The 18,331-nt window shown below is 41.8% G+C and overlaps 1 protein-coding gene across 11 annotated transcripts in view; it reads left to right on the top strand.

Moving 5' to 3' along the window:
• Nucleotides 1–18,331, top strand: part of Aopep (aminopeptidase O (putative)) — a 348,639-nt gene that overhangs the window by 45,909 nt on the left and 284,399 nt on the right. For all 11 annotated transcript variants that reach the window (XR_008215920.1, XR_008215923.1, XR_008215921.1 and 8 more), the window contains exon 3: nt 7,534–7,700. Coding sequence is in view for 7 of the 11 variants with exons in the window: in XM_052729075.1 (XP_052585035.1) it covers nt 7,534–7,700 (167 nt within the window). In the remaining 4 variants the exon portion in view is untranslated. The remainder of the gene's footprint in view (nt 1–7,533; nt 7,701–18,331) is intronic.

The raw sequence follows: 18,331 nt of genomic DNA, 5'->3' as shown, positions 1-18,331 counted from the left end.
CATCCTTGAAAATCTGTGCTCCCTCCTCCAGAGCCATCTGTTGCCAACAGCTCCTCAGATAGGGTTGAGACTTCCTGAGCCTCTCTCCCATTGGTGGGAGTTTTGTTAGCTTGATTTTATACAGAACTTGTATAACTAAAACTTTTCATATACTGTATTTTGACTTTTCCTCCCTCTCAACTCATCCCATATCTTCCCTGTAGTTGGACTTTTCTGTCCTGCCTGCCAGTTCCCAAAAAACAGCACAGAGACTTATTATTATTTATGAAAGCTTAGATGGTAGCTTAGGCTTGTTTCTAACTAGCGCTTATAACTTAGATTAACCCATATCTTTTAATCTGCATCCTTTTACATGGCTTGGTTGCCTTTACTTTGTAATGCCCATGCTGCTTCCTCTTAGGCTCCTGGCATCTTCCTTCATCTTTGCCCTTCTTCTTCCCAGCATCCTCTTTGCCTCAGAAATCCTGCCTAACTATTGGCCATTCCTCTTTTTTATTAAACTAGTCGAAGTGACAAATCTTCACAGTGTACAAAAAGGTTATTCCACAACACTTTTCTACCTCCGTACCCCCCCAACTTTAACTTTATATTCCTTCTCTTTTTCAAAAAAAAAAGCACACAAAAACGTAAATCAAAACAGGCACAAGTTCAATAAGACAAAAATGCCAAAACAAAGCAAAATGAAGCAAAAAGTCCACAGAAATGCCACCGAGTTCATTTTGTGATGGCCAACTACTCCTGGGCTGGGGACCTGTCCTGGAGTGTGGTTGATAAACACCTAGTGACACTCCAGTGGAAAAGCTGATTTTCCCTTTGCCAGTGGGTATGAGTTGGGGATAACTTCTTGGTTGGGGTAGGACCCCATGTCCACCTTTCCCTCTCAGTGCTTTGAGCTGTCTGGCTTGAACCTGTACAGTTCTTGTGCATGCTGCCACAGTCTCTGTGAGTTTATATGTGTATCTGTTGTATCTGGAAGACACTGTTTCCTTGGAGTCATCCACATATGTCTGGCTCTTATAATCTCTCTGTACAGATCTTGTATATTCAGCCACAACCACTATGAGTTGATGTGTACAGCAGCCCTGTTTCACTGCAGATGTCCACTGTCTCTTGACTTTTCCTGCTCCCTCTTTCTGTCATGACCCCTGAGCTCAGGGGATGTGACATAGATGTCTTGTTTAGAGCTGAACACCCCAAAGTTTCTTATTCTCGACACAATGACTGGTTGTAAGTCTCTGTGTTAGTTTCCACCTCCTTTAAAAAGAAGTTTCTCCATTGAAGGTTGAGAGGTGCTCTATGGGTATAATAGAGATAAGAGTTTAGGGGCAGTTCATTGTTATGTTAATTTAAGAGTATTACAGTACTAATTTCTCCTCTAGAGCCTCTGACAGCCAGCAGTGGGTTTTTGGCCCTGTTAACAGTACCAGAAGTGGATTCCATTTTGTGGAACAGCCTTAAGTCCAGTCAGAAAGTGGTTGCTTTCTCCTTTAACATTCACGATACTATCACACCATTGGGCATATTGTTCCAGGCTGGTCATTGTTGCTCACAGGATTCATAACTGTATATGTGTTTTGATTCTTTTTCTTTCCCAGTAGTGTACACAGAAACTGAGAAAGCTAGCCAGTAGGGATGAAGCTTCCAAGTGATTCTAGCTTGATTTCTCTTGTCCAATGACCCAAGTATGTGGCATCTTTAGCAATAGGGTCTTTTCATCAAGTTCTGGAGGGTAACCAAGACAATGACAGTAGCCTGCAATGTTTTGGGAGAGAATCTGTGGAATCCCTCTGACAAACAACTCAAAGAGAGGTAACTTGTATTGGAGATAGACGTTTAATGATAATTATGATGAATGAGGGGAGACATTGTTCCCCCGCTTTAGAGTAACTCTGTTTAAACTTTCTTGTGTGTATGTGTGTATTTTAGAAAATTTCTGCAGTAGTAGGCTTCCATATAAATTTTCAAAGGCCTTTAGTATAAGTTATCCCACCCCATACCCCTCTCCCCCCATCTCCATGCCATTTAACCCTTCCTGTTCCATTCCTCTTTCCTCCCTCATACCACCTTCACTCTGTCGTCTTTTCCTTGAACCACCCCTCCCCATGGACACTTACTAGCTCCCTGACCTCTATGAGTATTCCAGTTTAAACACACATAAGATTCAAATCTACTTATAAGATAACACATAGATATTGTCTTTCTAGGTCTGGGTTACCTTTTAAAGACTATTGCCAGCACCATCCATTTACCTGTAAATCTCATTATTTCTTTACAGTTAAATAATATTCCATTTTCTATATGTGAACCACATTTTGATTATCCACTCATCCATGGCTGGTCTTCTAGGTTGTTTGTGTTTCTTGACTATTGTGACTAGAGTAGCAATGAATGGGGATGAGCAGGTGTCTCTGTTGTAGGATGTAGAGTCCTTTGGGAATATGCCCAGGAACACTATAGCTGGATCATATGGTGGATATATTTCTGGCTCTTTGAGGAACCTCCATTCTGTTTACACTCCCATCAGCAATGAATAAGTGTTCCCTTTCCCATACTCTAACAAGCATTTGTTGACTTTTTCTTTTTCTTCCTTTCTTTCTTTTCTTTTTTCTTTTGTCATTCTGACTTGGGTAAGATTAAATCTCAAAGTAGTTTAAATTTTATTTCTCTTATGGCTAAGGATATTAAATATTTATTTCTCAGCCGCATTTTGTTTTTAGTTTTTTGTATGTTATAGGCACCCTCTGTCAGATGTATAGCTGATAAATATGTTTTCCATCTCTGGCCTCCCTCTTCCTTAATTTGATAATGTCCTTTGCTTTTTAAAAGAAATTTGAGTCAGTGTGGTGGCACACACCTTTAAATCCCAGCACAGGGAAGGAAGGGACAGGCAGGGCTCTGTAAGTTCAAGGCCATCCTGAGTCACAGGGAGGTAATCCTGTCTTAAAAGACCACAAAATTAAAAAACAAACAAACAAACAAAAAACCTTTGTTTTTGAGACAGGGTCTCTCTACGTAGCCCTGTCTGTCCTGGTAGACCAGGTTGGCCTCTAAAATGCTTGGATTGAAGACATGCACCACCACACCTAGCTAAAACTATCTTTTTATTAATTAAATTTATTTATTTATTTTACATTCTAACCACAGTTCTCCTCCCTCTTCTCTTCCCATTCCCTTCCCTCACCTCCCCTTTGTCCCTCTCCCGAGTCCACTCCACAGTTTCTGTTCAGAAAGAGGCAGGCCTCCCATGGATCAACAAAACATGACATATCAAGTTGCTGTAGGACTAAACACCTCCCCTTGTATTAAGGCTGGGCAAGGCAACCCAGTATGAGGAATAGGGTCCCAAGAGTCAGCCAAAGTGTTAGGGACAGCCCGTGCTCCCATTGTTAGGAGTCCCACAAGTATACCAAGCTACATAACTGTCACATATAAATATAGAGGGCCTAGATCAGTTCCATGGAGGCTCCCTGGTTTTCAGTTCAGACTCTGAGAGCTCCTGTAAGCCCAGGTTAGTTGATTCTGTGGGTTTTCTTGTGATGTCCTTGACCCTTCTGGCTCATACAATCTCTTCAGCAGGATTCCCCAAGCTCAACCTAAAGGAATCAAGTATCAACAGAAAATAACAAATAACAGTGGCCTATATAACCAAGGATTAGTGTAGTATATTGTAAAATTGGAAGGCAAGAGCCTAGACATTTGAGAGTGCTGGTTGTAGCTATGCTGCCAACAAGTCAAGCAACTGTAGCCAAGTCATTTACAACCAGACCCTAGTTTCTTTATGTGTAATGTGAGAAGATTCCCTGAAAGGATCTCCACATCCCCACCTGACCCCAAGAGGGGCTTCCAAAGACCAAAGCTTGCCTTTGCCCTTGCAGGGAGCTTGCCTATTCTACATGAAAAATGCCTCTCTTGAGGAAGTCCTGTCCATTTCAAAGCAACAGTGTCCTTAGACTTGCTATCTAGAAGATACTGATCAGTTCTGGGTTTGGTAATGGTACCATGAAATGGAATTAAAGAGGAGGGCAGAGGAGGCCATCATTGATGGAACTTCCTCTACTAGAAATGTTGGATTTTGATCTTAGCCATTCTGACAGGCATAAGGTGGTATCTCAGAGTTGTTTTGATTTGCATTTCCCTGATGATTAGGGATGTTGAGCAGTTCCTTAAATGTCTTTCAGCCATTTGAGTTCCTCTGTTGAGAATTCTCTGTTTAGTTCTATAGCCCATTTCTTAATTGGACTGTTGGGCATTTTGATGTCTAATTTCTTGAGTTCCTTATATATTCCTGATATCAGTCCTCTGTCAGATGTGGGGTTGGTGAAGATCTTTTCCCATTCTGTAGGCTGTCACTTTGCCTTGTTGACCGTATCCTTTGCTCTACAAAAGCTTCTCAGTTTGAAGACACCTTATGCTGGAGAGGATGTGGAGCTAGGGGAACTCGTCTCCACTGCTGGTGGGAATGCAAGCTTGTACAACCACTTGGAAATCAATATGGCACTTTCTTAGAAAATTGGGAATCCATCTCCCCCAAGATCCAGCTATACCACTCTTGGGCATATACCCAAGGAATGCTCAACCACACCACAAGAGCACTTGTTCAGCTATGTTCATATCAGCATTGTTTGTAATAGCCAGAACATGGAAACAACCTAGATGCCCTTCAACTGAAGAATGGATAAACAAAATGTGGTACATATACACAATGGAATACTACTCAGCAGAGAAAAACAATGACATCATGAGGTTTGCAGACAAATGGATGGATCTAGAAAAAAATCATCCTGAGTGAGGTAACCCAGACTCAGAAAGACAAACATGGTATGTACTCACTCATAGGAGGATACTAGATGTGGAACAAGGATGACTGGACTGCTACTCACATCACCAGGGAGGCTACCTGGAAAACAAGACCCCAAGAAAGACACGGGGATCGCCCAATGACAGAGAAATGGAATGAGATCTACATGAACAGCCTGGACATGAGTGGGGTTAGTGAAGGGCGAGGGTCGAGGGAAAGAGAGCTTGGGGGAGCGGGAGATCCCAGCTGGATCAACAACAGAGAGGGAGAACAAGGAATAGGAGACCATGGTAAATGAAGACCACATGAGAATAGGAAGAAGCAAAGTGCTAGAGAGGCCCACAGAAATCCACAAAAATACCCCCACAACAGACTGCAGGCAATGGTCGAGAGACAGCCCGAACTGACCTACTCTGGTGATGGGATGGCCAAACACCCTAATTGTCGTGCTAGAAACCTCATCCAACGACTGACGGATCTGGATGCAGAGATCCATGGCTAGGCCCTGGGTGGATCTCTGGGAGTCCAATTAGCGAGAATGAGGAGGGTTTATATGAGCGAGAATTGTTGAGACCAAGGATGGATAAAGCACAGGGACAAATAGCCAAACGAATGGAAACACATGAACTATGAACCAATGACTGAGGGGTCACCAATGGGATCAGGCCCTCTAAATGGGTGAGACAGTCAATTGGCTTGATCTGTTTGGGAGGCATCCAGGCAGTGGGACCGGGTCCTGTGCTCATTGCATGAGTTGGCTGTTTGAAACCTGGGGCCTATGCAGCATCGCTTGGCTCGGCCTGGGAGGAGGGGACTGGACCTGCCTGGACTGAGTCTACCAGGTTGATCTCAGTCTGTGGGGAAGGCTTTGCCCTGGAGGAGATGGGAATGGGGGGCCGGCTGGGGGGAAGGTGAGGGGGGCGGGAGGGGGGAGAACAAGGGAATCCGTGGCTGATATGTAGAACTGAATTGTATTGCAAAATAAAAATTTAAAAAATTAAATAAAAATAAAAAAGAAATGTTGGATTTCACTGTGTGGCAAAAGAAAGCAAGAGGTTTGCCCACTGTAGCCACTAGTGGAGACTGTATCACAGCTTTGTTGAAACCCCAGGTTGTAAAAGTATTAGATACAATAATAAATGGAAATAAATCGGAAGCCTGGATACTTTGTAACCCTTGGAAGCTTCTAGATAGTTCTGGCTGAACTCCTGTGTTTGTGACTCCTAGTCTGGCCATTGGCCTCATTTTAGAAAGGCCCCATTAAGCCACACAACCCCATTTCTCCTATAGTCAGCTCTCTAGTTGCTGATTGCTGATCAAAGCCTCTAACAAAGATTGATTTGATGGGAAGAGGCAAACTTGGAACCTTCCAAACCAGAAATTATCTCCTTCTCTCCTGAAAAGACCATTCTGCATGGTAGTCAGCAGAGAATGACTACATGGTTCTGAGCTGTTTCCTGCAGATTCTCTGTTACAATGCTCTTTAAGGTGAATAGCAAGCATGTTGGGGTTCGATGGCTGGTTTTCCTTTGCCTGTTCTATGAACACAGCTCCTGACTTGCCTCGTCTCCCCTGCTTGGTTTCTCCCCTCTATCATTCGTGTTACAGTTCTCTGGTTTGTTATCTCTGCTTTCTAGACCCTACCTTGCCTTCTCTTTTCTTTACTGGGCCTTGATGATAGAGGAAAGCCATCCTCTTGTGTGTTCTTTCATATATCGTGCAGACAGATTAATGTTCAATCATAATGATGTCTATGAAAACAGTTTATGTGGAACAACTAGTAGCTGGTTCATTTACATTGTAAGTCAAGCTGCTTAATTGACATTTGTCATAACTCAAAACAAAACAAAACAAAAAAAGAGTGCCATTCTTTTCCTAAATTCTTTTCCTGAGGAGTCAGTGGTGTGCCTTCTCTGTGGCATAAGAATGGAATACTCTGATTTTTGCAGGTCTTTACCATCCCTGTTAACTGTGACTTAATTATAAAAAGAGTTTCTGCTTGGTTTGGGAGGATTTATACTTGGAGTGACTGAGTCCTAACTCATGCTGTTGGTTTCATACCTTGCTTTGGTAATGTGCTTGTTCCTATGGTCTTCCAAGCCTGGCTGCTGTGACCTCTACCATTCTGTTTGTGCCAAGCCCTGTTCTTGGCTTCCACACAAGGATCCCCACAAGGGCTCCATCTGAGAAGGCATTTTCCAGGACCGGGAGGGTCTGCCTGCCAACACTGGCTTTGAGACCACCGCTTGTTTTTCCAAGATTAATAATCACAGAGATCTCCAGCCTTGTTTTCTTTTCCAAAATACTTTCCAAAAAGTCTGTAAGAATGTCACTGAAACTTTTTTCCTTTGAAGGCAGAAAGGCCTAAGGGGAGCATAAATTATAACTTCACAGAATAGTATTTAAAACCTTATCCAAATTTTTTCTCTTAAAACACACACACACACACACACACACACACACACACACACACACACACACACACACACACACACACACACCATACTACCCCTGACACACATACCCTTTCACACATTTGATTCCTTTGGGAGGAATAACCATTGAGCTATTGACACAGCAGGCCCTTAGCATGTTCAGTTCAATGTGAGTCAGCTACAAAGCCTCAAATGTTTCTACTTGGAAAGCTCAACATGACCTTTCTGCCATGGTGGTGTGATCAATGACAACTCATTTTAAAGATTCTTCCCTCCTCTGTCTTTGTCTTTCTTCTGCAGGCCGTGTCTTTATACTATGGGATCCCCCATCAACAACAGGGCCCTTTTTCCATGCCAGGAACCACCTGTTGCCATGTCAACATGGCAGGCTACAGTTCGAGCAGCTGCATCTTTTGTTGTTTTAATGAGTGGGGAAAATTCTGCCAAGCCCACCCCACTTCGAGAAGGTACTGTGTATGTGTTCTTTCTTATTGGGGTGTGATGCACACACTGGACCCAGGGACCCATCAGCTGTGCTATAGCCTCTGAGGAGCAGCTTTGCTGGTGAGGTTGGAACAAAAACCCTGCCAGAAGACACACAGGGTTGGGGAGGGGCACTTGGGAGTCTGGGTATGGGGTTCCAGACTCTCCATGACAAAGTTACCAATTCGTAGATGGTGATGGTTTGTGGAACAAAAGTGGGTGGTCTTGGTTGAAGACTTCCTGGATAGGCAAGTATGTCATGGAAACACATTAGAGTTGAGCTATGTGTGGTTTGGATGTGGTATCCATATGTGGTTGTCTGTTTTTCTGAAAGGTAGTACTCAGGCTAGCCAGGTTGCTGGACTTGGAAACCTGAACTCAGGGTGCGTTAGGAAGATGGTGGTAAGAGCCAACACATCACCCGGGTCTTTTGTGAGGTACTTGCTTGTTCAGTCACCACTGTCCATTTGATGTCTTCAGCATGCTGATGCCAAGAAAAAGTACCATTTCTTATTGTAAAATATGGTGTCCCCTTCCACGTACTTAACAGAGAAACTTGAAAATATATAAAAAGTTAGAAACCAGAATGAAATAATTTGTAAAGAATGACTGCTTACATGTTGCATCACCCCCAGTACTTAAGACCCATGTGTATCAAGAGGTACTGAATTGTCATTATGGTGGGCAATAGTGCCATCTGCTTTTCTTGTTAATAGTGTACATTGAACAATACTTCAGGTTGCTACACATTTTAGAAATATAATTTAAAATGTTAGCATTTTTTAATTGTCTGAGTACATCAGAATCTGCCTGACTCTCACATTGGTGGTTATTTTGATCACCAGATCATTTTCCTGTTATCAATATGGTTGTATTAGATTCCCAAAGAGATGATTGGATGAATGAATAAGTGGTAGGGTGTTGTTTGAGTCTTAAATGGTCTTTTAATAAAAAACCCAGGATGAAAGCTGAAAGATCAGAGAAGCAGAACAGCCAGCCACTAGTTCTTACCTCTACAAAATCCTCAGCCTAAAGAGAGTGAGTTCCTGTTTCCTCATGCCTTATATACCTTTCTCTGCCCTGCCATATTACTTCCTGGGATTAAAGGCATGTGTGCTTCCCAAGCAAAGGCATGAGATCTCAAGTGCTAGGATTAAAGATGTGTGCTACCACTGCCTAGCTCTGTTTATCTCCTATACTGGATCAATCTCATGTAGTCCAGGGTGGTTTTGAACTCACAGAGATCCAGACGGATCTCTGCCTCCCAAGTGATAGGATTAAAGGTGTGTGCCACCACAGCCTGACCTCTATGTCTAATCTAGTGGCTGGTTCTGTCCTCTGATCTTCAGGCAAGTTTATTAGGGTACACAATATGTCACCACAGTGGGGTCTGAATTGGGGCATGTCTAGGCTGTGTCATGTAACCCACAGTATTTTCCAGATCATGGTATCTTACCTAATGCTGATAATCTGTGACTTGTAGAATGGTGCTCATGGGTCAGGCAAGGGTCCACTTTAGCTTGATAATCTAAATCATTACCTAATTTCCACATAGAAAGCCTCAGAGTTGCTGAATTTATCTGATATGATTTATGACATCTGCTTCATCATAGGTTAGACTTGTTGCATATGTACCAGATTCTTGAGCTTAACATTTTTAGTTTTAAATATAGAAACTTTAGGTAATATATTTACAAATGAACACAGGACATAAAAGTCTCTTTTTCTTTTCAAAATTTGGAGTGGAGTTTAACACTTTCATTGCGGTCCACTTGAGACAGCCTTTGCCCATGCATATACCATTTTTTAATTATTGAAGAATTTCATACATGCATGTTTGTATTTTGATCAAATGCACCCCCTTATCCCATCCATCCAATTCCTGCCCCCCTGCTTTTCCCTCCCACTATATCTATTTAGTGCTCCCTGTGTGTGCATGGGTGTGGGACGAGCTACTGGAGCATGGGCAGCCTCTCAGGGGCCATATCCCTGAAGAAAATGGACTCTCCCTCTCCTAGCAGCCATCAATTGCCAGAAGCTCCTCAGCTAGGGGTGGGACTTCCTTTGCTCCTCCCCAATCCATGCTGCCATTTTTGGCTGGCTTGGTTTTCTGCAGGTTATGAGTTCAGGTGCTGTGAGTTCAGGTATCCTACACTATCATGATCAGCAAACACCGTTTTGTTGCAGACATCCATTTCCTTTGGTTCTACAATCTGTCCTTGACTTCTTCCAAGATAATCCCTGAGCCTTGCAGGGAGGAGATGTGATATACATGTCCCATTTTTTATTCTGTGCACATTGACTGGTTGTAAGTCTCTGCGCTGTAAAAAGAAGCTTCTCTGATGAGAGTTGACAAATGCATTAATCCATGAGCACAGAGATAATTGCTTAGGGACAGTTTATTACTATGTCCATTTAGCAGAATGATAGTACTAGGTTCTTCTTTAGGAGTTATGACAGCCACCCATGGGTTTTTAATCCCAGTTAAAGGTACAAGGCATGGGTTCCATTCTGTGGAGTAGGCTTTAAATGCAGTCAGAAAGTGGTTGGTTGCTCCTGTAGCATTTGTGATACTCTTACAGCAGTAAGAGTGTCTTTCCATACCACAGCTGGATTACAGTAGCTCACAGGCTTCAAGCTGGGTAAGACTGTTGATTCTTTTTCTCCCCCTGTAGTGTGCACAGAACTTTCCAGCACTATGGAAGCTAGCCAGAAGGGATGGATCTTCCAGATCAGTACCAGCTTGATTTTGCCATGTTCTATGAATCAGATATATAATATCTTCAGCAACATGGCCTTACCATAAAGTTCTGGAAGGTAACCTAGAGTAATAACAATAGCCTGCACTGTTTGGGGATCTATGGGACTCCACTGACAACTAAAAGAGAGATAACCTATTCTAGCAGTGGGCTTTTTATTTGAGTCTATGGTATCTGGGGGAAGCAATGTTCCCTGTTTTAGGGTAACTTCCTCTAAACCTCTTGTATGTTTATAAGAAAAAAAGTGTGTGTGTATACATACATACATACATATATATATATATATATATATATATATATATATATATATAAATCCTGCAGTAATAGGTTTCAATGGCTTTTCAAAGGACTTTTTTTTTGTTTCTCATCCTTCCTGTACTCCCTTCTCCACTCTGTCTTTCCACTTTCACCACGTTCAACCCTTCTGTTCCAGCATTTCCCTTCCCCCTTCATACTGCCTGCATTCTTTCCTCTTTTCCTTGATATCCTCCCCCATGGTTGCTTATTAGTTTCCTGACTTCTATGGGTACTCTAATCTAAGCATGCATATCTGAGTGTTCACAGCTATCATCCACACAAGAGAAAGAACATGCAATGTTTGTATTTCTGGTCTGTAACCTCACTCAGAATGTTTATTTATAGCTCTATCCATTTATGTGCAGATTTTATAATTTTTTTTTTTTTACAAATGAATAACAGTCCATTGTGTAAATGTACCACATTTCCAGTATCCATTCGTCAGTTGATGGACATCTATGCTTTCACTGTTTTGTGGCTATAGAGTCCTTTGGGAATAGTCTTGGGAGTCATTCAGCTGGATCATATGGTAGATTTATTTCTAGCTTTTTGAGGAACCTCTACACTTACTTTACAAAGGCTACACCAGTTTGCACTCTCGCCAACAGTGAATAAGTGTTCCTCCTTCCTACATCCAAGCCAGTATTTGTTGTCTTTTTTTTTTTTAATCTTAGTTATTGTAACTTGGGTAGGATGAAATCTCAAAATAGTTTAAATTTGTATTCCTCTCATGGTCAAGAATGTTTAAAATATTTCTCAGCCATTTGTATTTTTTCTTTTGAAAATTCTGTTTTAATTTCATGCCCCAGTTTTAAATTGGGTACAAACCTCCCAATTGGTGTTTAGTTTTTTGAAATCTTGGTGTATGTATGCTGAACATTAACCCTTTGTTAGCTGTATAGCTGCTAAAGACTTCTTTCCCATTCTTTAGGCTCCCTCCTCACTGGACTGATGCTGCCCTTTGCTGTACAGAAACATTTTAGCTTTATGAGGTCCCATTTCTCAGTTGTTGGTTTCAATGCCTGTGCTACACATGTGGACACAGGGACTCATGTACCCCCAGCTACCCTCAGACTTGCTATGTAGTATGGTACAGGGAAAACACTCTACCAGCTGAGTTCTGCCCCAGCCCAGTAACGATTTCCTTCTTGCTCCTCTTTCCCAGTTTCCTAATTACCCGCCTTCGAGGCACCAAGGCTGTTGGTTTCACTTACTTAGCTTTTCTCTTTTGCTGAGTGAATTGCACATGTGTATGCTGGTCTCCCTTTAGAGAACTGGGAAGTTTAATACAATATGGGATTCAAATGCATTTTCCTCTATATTTTGCTTTGTGTTATATCTTTAGGAGGTATTGTTAATTGTTTCACATTTCACCCAGTTTCAAATTTTATGTTGAATACATGTCTAAGTTGATTTTTCATTCTTGATCTCTTAAGCTTAAATTGTTTTTCAGTTGTTTGAGGCAAAAATTTTAAAAGAATTTTTTTTCTCCAAAAGTGGATTTATAGTTCATTTTCTTAGTGTCCTCTTATATGTTGATTGACTGTGAAATGTATTCACTTATGAACAATTCTTGGCTAGATATTAACTTTTTTCTTGAAGTAAGGACTGAATGAGGATACTGGCTGACTTTGAGCTTCTCTGACCCTTCTGCCTCTGCCTACCAGGTGCTGGCACTATTCTGTGGACTCCATACCCAGCCCTAGATGTCCATTTCCTACTTCACTATTTTCCTCTCTGAGATAACTGCTAATGCTGTCATCACTCATGTGACATTCTGAGGATAAATCTTACATTAAGGTTTAATTTTTGAAATAAGTTGGGCATTGCTGACCACATGCTCTTTGGGTTTTGAAATTTTATGTAATTCAAACTTTAGATCTAGATGTGGTACCTTTCTTTGTAATTGGTCATACTGCATCATGAGTTGCTTGTACTGAATGTGTACTTTTAAATGTGTTGTTCAATGAGCTCTAACCACTGCATATACCTTCATGATTCGACACTGTCCTGTGGTCGCACAGGACATTTCCATCACCCAGAAGTCTCCTGGTGTGCGGTTATTCCTCCCAGTCCTTCCTGCTGTGTCCCTGACCTGATTTCTATCTCCAGAGGTTAGCTCTGCTGTGTATTCCAGTGGGCCTGGCTTTAACTAGCCTGCTGCTCCCATAGTAGTCTTTAATCCATGGGTAGAATTCTTCATGTGAGTGAGCCATGTTTCATCCATTTACCGATTGTAGACACTTAGATTATTTGGGCCAGTTCAGAGTTATGCTGTAATGTTCATATTTTTGACTTTTTGTAGACATGGCTTGCATTTCTCTTGGGTGAATTTCTGAGAGTAGAATTTCTAGATCATGTGATAAGCATCTGTTTTTGCTTCTAAACTTAAATTGGGGTTCATTATCTGCCAGGTCCTGTCTAAAGTGCTCTCATGGCTTTGTATTCTTGCTAGCAGCATCTGAGAGCTCTGGTTGTTGTTGGCCATTGCAAGTGCTTAGCATGATCCATCTTTGAAGTTAACCCTCTGGCCAGTGTGGAATGCTGTCTCATGGTTTCAGTTTGAGTTCCTTGGATAGCTAATGGTGTTAAGCATTTTTCATGCACTTTCTGCACATTCTTATGTTTTTATTTGTAGAGCATCTGTATTTGGGTTTTTGTTGTTGTTGTTTGTCTGTTTTTGTTTTTGTTTATATTCTTTTTGGGGCCCACCAACCAGCTCCCAAATATATACAGGGATACTTATTCTAACTTATGAATGTCCGCTCTTAGCTTGGATTGTTTCTAGTCAACTTTGCTTAAATTATCCCATCTACCTTTTGCCTCTGGAATTTTACTTTTTCTATTCTGTATTCCTTTCTTTCCTTCTTACTCCATGGCTGGTTGTGTGGCTGGGTGGCTGGTCACTAGTGTCCTCTCTCCTCCTTTTTTTTTTTTCCCCCTGAGACAGAGTTTCTCTGTATAGCTTTGGAGCCTGTCCTGGAGCTTGCTCTGTAGACCAGGCTGGCCTCAACCTCACAGAGATCCACCTGCCTCTGTGTCTCAAGTGCTGGGATTAAAGGCATGTGCCACCACCACCCAGGTGCTTCTGCTTTTCTATTTTTTTTTCTGAGCTGAGGATCGAACCCAGGGCCTTGCGCTTTCTAGGCAAGTGCTCTGCCACTAAGCTAAATCCCCAACCCGATTCTGCTTTTCTTGCTCCTCCCCCTTCTTTTTCTCTTTCTATTCATTCTCTCTGCCTGTCAGCCACACCTATCCTCTCTCTCCTACCTAGCTATTGGCCATTCAGCTCTTTATTAGACCAATCAGGTGTTTTAGACAGGCACAGTAACACAGTTTTACAGAGTTAAACAACTGCAGCATAAGAGAATGCACCACATCTTTGCATCATTAAACAAATGTTCCACAATGCTATATTGTGGAATGTAACACACCTTAGACTAATATCCCACCACAGCATCTGCACAGGTCATTGGAGGTTTTTAGTATGTGTCTTTGATTGTAGAGATCATGAAAATTCTTTGTCTAATGCGCCAGACACAGAGTACAAGTACATGCTTCCAAGTCTTCAGGCTGGCCTCTTCATTTATGTGCCAAACCTTTCTTTACCATGTTGGGGTGGGACCCTGCACTTTGTGTATTCTAGACAAGTTCTCTGCAAGTCTTCAGCCCTGCTTATACTCTGCACCACTAACTTTTTGGGAATGATATTTTTGTTCTTTACTAATTCCATTCATGATTGAAATGCTATGATATTTTCATATCTTATTTTAAAAAAACTATTCTTCTTGGATCCCAGTTTGTCAAACTGACATGTCAGCCTGGTGTCTGTGTGTAGCTTTGTATTCTTAGTACTTAGAAGTCATATCTCCTTATATCATAATAATAAAGCCAGTTTCTTAGTTTGGCTGTGGCTTCTGTAATAAATTGATTTCTAAGGTTTGTTCTCCCTCTTGAGTGTTTAGAGTGATATCTCATGTACTTTGTTGTTGAAGTATATTTTCCCCAGTCTCCATAGCTTTATTCTTTGATGTGCAGTAGCAGACAGGATGTCTACATGCTGAGTTCCCTTTGCTTGGTGGTTCATCTACATATGGCTGAAATCCTCTCTTACTTAAGCAGCTGGAAGTTAACTGACAGCCCCAGTTCTAAGGTCCTGTTGACAGTTGTCTTGTCAAGTTGTGCTTTATTTGTTCAGGATCTTCCTCTCCTCTCTCTGTCTGGCTCCCTGACATGTGGAATTGACTCACTCAGTACATGAACTCCTGAAGTCTCCAGCAGACAGTGATACCTGGGCATTTCCATAGCAACTTCGCCCTGGTAACTACACCTCCGAAGATGCTCATATCTCTAACAACCTCCTCCTCTCACACCTGCATACTTTCTCACTCATGCTTTGGTACTGGCACATAGATATGACTCCATGTGCATACCAGTGCTTCTCAAGCATGAACATTATTTTTCTTTTTCTGAATGTGTGTATGTGCACCATGTGCATGCCTTGTACTTGCAGAGGCCAGAAGAGGTTGCCACATCCCCTGGAACTGGAATAGAGATTATTATGATCTGACATGTAGCTGCTGGGAATCAAACTCAGATACTCTACAAGAATATCCAGTGTTCTTAATAACTGTGACATCTCTCCAGCCCTATTTTTAGTTCTCGGAGAGCAAAAACCCCTCATCCACCAGAGTTGACTGAGGCTGTTAATATTAGAATGATATTTTAAAAACTAGAAACCTACTGTAACTCTTGCACAACTGTAGAAGCAAATAAAATCACAAGTTAAATATACTGGTTTACTAAGTTACTAACATTCAAACCAACTACTTAAATTTGATGCTGAGATTAAGATTTGCTAAAATGAAATTGCCTTCATAATAGGAGAGTGATGCTGATGGATCCAGAAAGCTATGTATAGAGTTTGTGGGTCTGTCTTCCTGTCTGTGAGCATCTGTATGTCTGTGTGTGTGTTCTGCATATCTGTGTGTGATTGAATACCTATCCTACCCTGAACTATGTGATATACACTTCCCTACTACTTTCCTTCAGTCTTCTAAAAACAACCTTTGCTTCTCAGACATGCTTTGATGTCATTTGGCTTTTATTTTTCTTTTTGTGTGTATAATGTATATGAGTTTGTAAATGTGTGTGTGTGTGTGTGTGTGTGTGTGTGTGTGTGTGTGTGTGTATGCGTGTATGCGTGTATGCGTGTGTAGACCAGATGTTGGTATTGGGTGTCTTCCTCTGTTGTTCTTCACACTTTAAAATAATATTTATTTTTTAATTCAAATATAATTAATCATTGACCCTCTTCCCTTTCTTTTTTTCCAACCCCTCTTGGAATCATGACTCCTTTTCCTTCAGTTATTTTTTGTACATACATACATTCAGTCTGCTCAGTCTGTTTTGTATTATTTGTATGTATATGATTTCAGGGCTGACCACTTGGTGTTTGTCTTAGGGTTTCTATTGCTATGAAGAGACACCATGACCACAGCAACTCTTACAAACAAAAGCATTTAATGGGGGGGGGGGGCAGGAGCTGGCAGACATGGTGCTAGAGAGGTAGCTCAGAGTTCTACATCTTTTAGGCAACAGGAAGTAAAGTGAGTGTTACACTGAGTGAAACTTGAGCAAAAGAGACCTTAAAGCCCCCCGCCCCCCCCACACACACACACACTTCCTTCAAGGCCACACCTACTCCAACAGAGCTACACCTCCTAATAGTGCCACTCCCTTTGGGCGCCATTTTCTTTCAAACCACCACATTCCACTCCCTGGCCCCCAAGAGCTTGTAACAATATCATAATGCAAAATACATTTAGTCCAACTTCAAAAGTCTCCATAGTCTATCACAGTCTCAACAATCTTTAAAAATCCAAAGTTCAAAGATTTCTTTGATTCATATGATCTTTTAACTGTAATCCCCTATAAAATCAAAATAAAAAAAAAAAAGATCACATACTTCCAACATATAATGGCACATGATATACATTACCATTCCAAAACATAGGAAAGGGAGCATAGTGAGGAAATACTTGACCAAAGCAAGACTGAAAACCAGTTGGGAAAACTCAAAACGCTGCATCTCCATGTCTGATGTCAAAGTGTTCTTCAGATCTCCAACTCCTCTCAGCTTTGTTGACTGCAACCACCTCTTTCTCTTGGGCTAGTTCCACTCCCTGTTAGCAGCTTCCCTCAGCAGGTGTGTCCTGTGGCTCTGGAATCTCCAACATCTTGGGGTCTCCAAGGTAATCCAGACTTCACCTTCACATCTTCACACATTGGCCTCTCTCGGCCTCCATTCAGGACCCCCCTGACACACGCCTGGCCTCAGCAGCTCTCTTGGTCGTGGAGGAAGGTTCCATAGTGCCTTTCTTCTATCCTGAAAACCAGAACCACTTGGCTAAAACTGCCAAGTTCTACTGTGTAAGCAGTAAGGGTTGGATGCTTTCAAGCACCGGCACATGCAGTCCACTGACAGACTCTGTCCACTGCCTGCTCTTTAAATGAGCTTTGCTGGGTTATGACTGTTGCCTGCAGCGTCTTCCAAGCACAGGTGAGAATTTACAAGGAAGGGTCACAAGACCAGAACCTTTGTTCTCTGTTCCTCTACAGAAAATGTTTTCTGATTTCTACCCCTATATTTGTCTTTTGTCAGTCTATTTAAAGATTATCATTAAAAAATTAGAATAATCAGGAGACTGAGGTGATAAGAGCAAAAGTTTAAGGTCAGCCTGGACTACCCAGTGAGACCCTGCTCCCCGCCACAAAAAAAAAAAAAAAAAAAAAAACAGGAAAAGTATTAAACTTAGCATGTTCACAGAAAACTTTAACACTTTTAGGAATATTTTGTGGGGTTTTTTCTTTAGAATTCAGGTGAGAGCAGAGTTTTCATAAAGAGATGTTTGCTGGGGTTTCATGTTCATGGCATTTAACACCTCACAAAACATTTTCCAGCCCAACCTGAGGACAGATTGAGGTAGAAAAGGAGAGCGACCTCTCCCCACAACTGTAGCTCATCAGAGGACAAACAAGGAACCGTATTGCTAAAGCCTATGTGGACAGGACTCAGAGTGATTGTTAAGAATATGAGCAGCATTCACAGCTGAGTCTGCAGGCCTCAGCAGAAAGGCATGTGTGGTGGGAGATGGTGGTGTTTCCTCTGCTAGGCCTGCCTTCTGGGTCCTGCACTCTGCTGTGTGCAGTCCCTGGAAGCATGAGTAGCACAGCCCTGCCAGCCAGTCTGGTTCCATCGCAGTAACACTTCGTCAGCCCCATTAGCACATTTACCAGGCACTCGCTGATTTCCTGAGACATAAGCATCTGGGAGCCAATCACAGAAATGGCAGCAGCCCTTGGGCAGGAAAGAAAAATCAAAAGAGAGCCCTCAGAGTCCGTGTTCCATTAGGAAATCATTCCTCCTAATGGTTTTTAAAAAGAAGGCTAATGGTCCAGGCCATCGACAACAACTGTCTTAAGAATTTTTTATTAGCTAAGTAGTCATCTATCTTTCCTGCTTTCTTTCTTTCTCTCTCTCTTTCTTTCTTTCTCTC

Source organism: Peromyscus californicus, unplaced genomic scaffold, assembly GCF_007827085.1.
Source record: "Peromyscus californicus insignis strain IS unplaced genomic scaffold, ASM782708v3 Scaffold_8__1_contigs__length_139910024, whole genome shotgun sequence".
Classification (NCBI taxonomy): Eukaryota; Metazoa; Chordata; class Mammalia; order Rodentia; family Cricetidae; genus Peromyscus; species Peromyscus californicus.
The sequence above is the reverse complement of the archived record's forward strand: the minus strand, read 5'-3'. Positions and strand labels throughout refer to the sequence as shown.